This window comes from Staurois parvus, unplaced genomic scaffold (assembly GCF_062004578.1).
Source record: "Staurois parvus isolate SC_StPar_1 unplaced genomic scaffold, SC_StPar_1.0 ptg000470l, whole genome shotgun sequence".
Classification (NCBI taxonomy): Eukaryota; Metazoa; Chordata; class Amphibia; order Anura; family Ranidae; genus Staurois; species Staurois parvus.
Genome location: NW_028318266.1, coordinates 5157379 through 5163446, shown reverse-complemented (window position 1 = coordinate 5163446; position 6068 = coordinate 5157379). Strand labels below are relative to the sequence as shown.

The following is a 6068-nucleotide window of genomic DNA, read 5'->3' as shown; positions in this document are numbered from 1 at the left end:
TAGTGTGGGGGCAATGTTACTGGCTATTATTACTATGTTGGGGGCAATGTTACTGGCTATTATTACTAGTGTGGGGGCAATGTTACTGGCTATTATTACTAATGTGGGGGCAATGTTACTGGCTATTATTACTAATGTGGGGGCAATGTTACTGGCTATTATTACTAATGTGGGGGCAATGTTACTGGCTATTATTACTATGTTGGGGGCAATGTTACTGGCTATTATTACTAATGTGGGGGCAATGTTACTGGCTATTATTACTAATGTGGGGGCAATGTTACTGGCTATTATTACTAATGTGGGGGCAATGTTACTGGCTATTATTACTATGTTGGGGGCAATGTTACTGGCTATTATTACTAATGTGGGGGCAATGTTACTGGCTATTATTACTAGTGTGGGGGCAATGTTACTGGCTATTATTACTAATGTGGGGGCAATGTTACTGGCTATTATTACTATGTTGGGGGCAATGTTACTGGCTATTATTACTAATGTGGGGGCAATGTTACTGGCTATTGTTACTATGTTGGGGGCAATGTTACTGGCTATTATTACTAGTGTGGGGGCAATGTTACTGGCTATTATTACTATGTTGGGGGCAATGTTACTGGCTATTATTACTAGTGTGGGGGCAATGTTACTGGCTATTATTACTAATGTGGGGGCAATGTTACTGGCTATTATTACTAATGTGGGGGCAATGTTACTGGCTATTATTACTAATGTGGGGGCAATGTTACTGGCTATTATTACTAATGTGGGGGCAATGTTACTGGCTATTATTACTAATGTGGGGGCAATGTTACTGGCTATTATTACTATGTTGGGGGCAATGTTACTGGCTATTATTACTAATGTGGGGGCAATGTTACTGGCTATTATTACTATGTTGGGGGCAATGTTACTGGCTATTATTACTAATGTGGGGGCAATGTTACTGGCTATTATTACTAATGTGGGGGCAATGTTACTGGCTATTATTACTAATGTGGGGGCAATGTTACTGGCTATTATTACTAATGTGGGGGCAATGTTACTGGCTATTATTACTAGTGTGGGGGCAATGTTACTGGCTATTATTACTAATGTGGGGGCAATGTTACTGGCTATTATTACTATGTTGGGGGCAATGTTACTGGCTATTATTACTAATGTGGGGGCAATGTTACTGGCTATTGTTACTATGTTGGGGGCAATGTTACTGGCTATTATTACTATGTTGGGGGCAATGTTACTGGCTATTATTACTAGTGTGGGGGCAATGTTACTGGCTATTATTACTAGTGTGGGGGCAATGTTACTGGCTATTATTACTATGTTGGGGGCAATGTTACTGGCTATTATTACTAGTGTGGGGGCAATGTTACTGGCTATTATTACTAATGTGGGGGCAATGTTACTGGCTATTATTACTAATGTGGGGGCAATGTTACTGGCTATTATTACTAATGTGGGGGCAATGTTACTGGCTATTATTACTATGTTGGGGGCAATGTTACTGGCTATTATTACTAATGTGGGGGCAATGTTACTGGCTATTATTACTAATGTGGGGGCAATGTTACTGGCTATTATTACTAATGTGGGGGCAATGTTACTGGCTATTATTACTATGTTGGGGGCAATGTTACTGGCTATTATTACTAATGTGGGGGCAATGTTACTGGCTATTATTACTAGTGTGGGGGCAATGTTACTGGCTATTATTACTAATGTGGGGGCAATGTTACTGGCTATTATTACTATGTTGGGGGCAATGTTACTGGCTATTATTACTAATGTGGGGGCAATGTTACTGGCTATTGTTACTATGTTGGGGGCAATGTTACTGGCTATTATTACTAGTGTGGGGGCAATGTTACTGGCTATTATTACTATGTTGGGGGCAATGTTACTGGCTATTATTACTAGTGTGGGGGCAATGTTACTGGCTATTATTACTAATGTGGGGGCAATGTTACTGGCTATTATTACTAATGTGGGGGCAATGTTACTGGCTATTATTACTAATGTGGGGGCAATGTTACTGGCTATTATTACTAATGTGGGGGCAATGTTACTGGCTATTATTACTAATGTGGGGGCAATGTTACTGGCTATTATTACTATGTTGGGGGCAATGTTACTGGCTATTATTACTAATGTGGGGGCAATGTTACTGGCTATTATTACTAATGTGGGGGCAATGTTGCACTGGAACAGTGATGGTGATGACGAGTGGGGGGCAATGGTGTACTTTACAGTGATGAGTGGGGGCAATGGTGGACATTACATGATGAGTGGGGGCAATGGTGGACATTACATGATGAGTGGGGGGCAATGGTGGATGATGTATTAAACAAAAAGACAAAACGTACCGGTATGTTTGTCTTGTTGTTTTTTTTTTACTGATCCGAAAAAGATCCGATCCGTGACTCCTGATCCGTGGAACGATCCGAACCGTGAGTTCTTTCATTTCTGGATTTGTTACATGGTTGGCATAAAATTGTTCTTAAACTGCTGTTAACTTTATACAGTTGATATAAAATATTTTACTACTGTATTGGGTTCAGAATCTTTTTTTTCTAGATTTTCCTCCTTTAAAATTGGGTGCGTCTTATATTCCGGAGCGTCTTATATGGCGAAAAATACGGTATATTTTTTGATACATTTTAATCTTATGTTGTGTGACTCCTTTGGATGCCAAAAAGTATACTTACTTTTACTTAAAGTTTCTTCTTTATGTAGATTGTGAGACACAGTACCCCCTTTGTCCACGTGTGGATATTTACTTTCTATAGTAATAAACCCAATATTTATACAGCTATTATCTGATTTTCAACTGAAAATGTAAATAGAATTTACTATATACACTGCGTCTAAAAGCTGCCTTAATATCTTTATTTCTCAAACTATATATGAAAGGATTTAAACATGGTATAAGCACGGTGTACAACAGGGCCAGTGTCTTCGTGATCATTTGTGAATGCTCTTCATTTGGAAGCACATACATGATAATTAAAGTTCCATAATACATAGACACAACCGTTAGGTGGGAGCTGCAAGTGGAAAAAGATTTCCATCTTCCTGAAAAGGACGAGATCTTTGATATGGTTAAAACAATAAATATATAAGAAATGACTATCACTAGGAAAGGTAAGATGATCACAGGAATGGACAACAAGGTTCCTGCCAACTGAACCACAGAGACATCGGAACAAGAAAGTGCCATCAACGGATTAAAGTCGCAAAAAAACCCATCAATTGTATTCGGCCCGCAGAATCGCAGTTGACTCAAGTCAAGTGTTAAAATCAATGCTACAGAGCAACTCAATAGCCAAGATACCAGTATTAGTTTAATGCACAGCCCGTGGTTCATAATAGATACATAATGTAGAGGAGAACAGATGGCTAGATAGCGGTCATAGGACATCACCGTCAGAAGAAGACATTCAGACGTCACAGCTAAAGCAAAAAAATAATACTGAGTGATGCAGCCAGAAAGAGATATGGTGGCTTGTTCATGTAGTACAATATATAGCATGTTAGGGGTGATGTCTGTGGTCAAAATTAAATCAGTTAAAGACAGCTGGGTGAGGAAGAAGTACATGGGAGACTGAAGGGTCTTGCTGTAGGTCACCAGCTTGATGATCAGGAGGTTTCCACATATTGTCACAATGTATATTATAAGAAGTAATGTGAAGAGCAGAAGATTAAATCTGTTTACATTGTGGAACCCTACAAAGAAGATTGTGGTGACATTGCTCTCATAAACAGCCTGTGTGGCATGAAAAAATATAATAAAATAATACATTTAATAATAAATCAGCATAGAAAACTCTCAGAATTAGAACATTATATAAACAATTAACTTGCTTCAAGAAATTAAGCAGGAAAAAGAGGAACTGGTTGAGAGTTGTTTCAAATGATTACACTGAAAGATAAAATTAAATGACTAATTAAAAATATATACGGTATGCTATAAATTATAATGGTCAAATAAAGATTGAAAAAAAAAATATTAAAGTGTATCTACCTAAAGAACTGAAACATAAAACCCAAGCCTCCCTTACCCCATGTAGGGTAGATTACTAAGGACACATTTGTAGATTACTAAAAGACACATTTGTAGTTCAATCTGGGTGACTATCACTGCTTCCTCCATGGATACAGTGCAGGAGTGATTGTAGCTGCTCATGGACAGGGAATTGTTACTGACAGGATTACCAATTGACTCATTTAGTGGCTATATGGTTAGCACTTCCACCTGGCAGTACTTGGGTCGTTGGTTCAAATCCCAGCCACGGCACCTCCTGCCTGGAGTTTGTATGTTCTCCCTGTGCCTGAGTGGGTTTCCTCCCACACTCCAAAGACATGCTGGTAGGTGAATTGGCTCCTGTCTAAATTGTCCCTAGTATGTGTATGGATGTGAGTTAGGGACCTTAGATTGTACACCCCTTGAGGGTTAGGGACTGATGTGAATGTACAATATATATGTAAAGCGCTGTGTAAATTGTCCCTAGTATGTGTATGTATGAATGTGTGAAAGTGCTGCGTAAATTGACGGCGCTGTATAAGTACCTGAAATAAATAAAATAAAGGAAACAAAAGGAAAAAACAAAAGTAATAAAGCCACCATGAGTATGGGTTAGACACAAGAATGGGATTTTTTTTTCTTAAATTGCATTAAGCATTTTATTAGTAATTTTATTGGGTTCAATTAGCAGGTGCACTTTGTGAACACATCCAAAAGTCCTCAAATTGCAAAGTTTAATGCAAACCCCGCTAAAGTCAATGGAAGCCAAATCTTGAAAATCAATTCTCCCCATTTTCAAGACTAATGGGCAAGGAATTATAAGACAAATGGCATGGGACCCTGGGCACAACCCTAGGGAACATATACCAATACAAATTCTACAAAAACAATGGCCTTGCACCAGTGATCTTCTCCTCAATAGACTTTCACTGCAACTGCCAGATTCCCAGCTTGCAGCTGACTGTAAACAAAGAGGTGGGGATTCTGTCTGACTTAGGGTTTACTAGATATTGATAAATTTTACATTGGTGCCGCAAACCCTGACTTGTGATCTTTGCATCCTGTTTGAAGTGTACAGCTGGTCAGTGCAGTAAATACAGGGTGCAGCAACATAACTTCCTTTTTTGAAATGCGTGCCATTCAGGCTGTAGCGGCCATAGCGAGGCGGGGGTGGTCTCAGGTGACAGGCGTAGTTCTAAAGTTTTTTAAATCAATTGTTACGTGGGTCACTACGTTCAGACAAACCGCGAGTATGACAAGACGAAGAGCTGGAGTCCCTCGACCCATCAGATCACCTGAGAACATCGAAGCAGTGAGAGCTTCAATTCTTGCGATCTCCACAGCGTTCTGCGCGCAAACATGCATCTGCCCTTGGACTTTCGGATCGTTCAGTGAGGCGAATTCTTCACAATGACCTTCATTACCATCCGTACAAGTTTGCGATTGTGCAGGAACTCTCCGAACGCGACTTCAATTCTCGGAGGAACGCATGTGAGGCAGTACTCGAAAACGTCCCTGAGGACGCAATTGTTTTTTACAGTGATGAAGCCCATTTTCACTTGACTGGATGCATCAACAAACAGAACTTGCGCTACTGGGCTGACACCAATCCTTGAGAATTGCATCAAAGGCCTTTGCATTCATCTAAAGTCACAGTGTGGTGTGCAATTGCCTCAGCTGGGATTATTGGTCCCTGGTTCTTTGAAGAAAATGAGGTCACAGTGACAGTGAATTCAGACCGGTATGTGAACATGTTGGAGGAATTTGTTTTTCCACGACTTGATGAATTGGACTTAGGGGACATTTGGTTCCAACAGGACGGAGCAACGGCTCACACTTCAAGAGCATCAATGGCTGTTTTAAGGGAACACTTCCCGGAGTGCCTCATCTCAATAAGGGGCGATTTGGAGTGGCCAGCCCGCTCCCCCGATTTGGCCCCTTGAGACTTTTTTTTGTGGGTTTTTTTGAAATCCCATGTTTATGTAAACCGTCCAAGGACCCTACAAGACCTGAAGGCCAACATCTGCGCAGAAATTGCCAACATACC

General features: G+C 40.2%; 1 protein-coding gene across 1 annotated transcript; it reads right to left on the bottom strand.

The window, feature by feature from the left end:
- Positions 1-2812: 2812 nt before the first annotated feature.
- Positions 2813-5574, bottom strand: LOC149452628 (olfactory receptor 1J4-like). The gene is made up of 2 exons (XM_089689302.1): positions 5446-5574; positions 2813-3763 (listed from the first exon to the last, which is right to left on the bottom strand). Exons 1-2 carry the CDS (start codon positions 5572-5574, stop codon positions 2813-2815), a joined length of 1080 nt encoding a protein of 359 aa, XP_089545428.1.
- Positions 5575-6068: the final 494 nt, after the last annotated feature.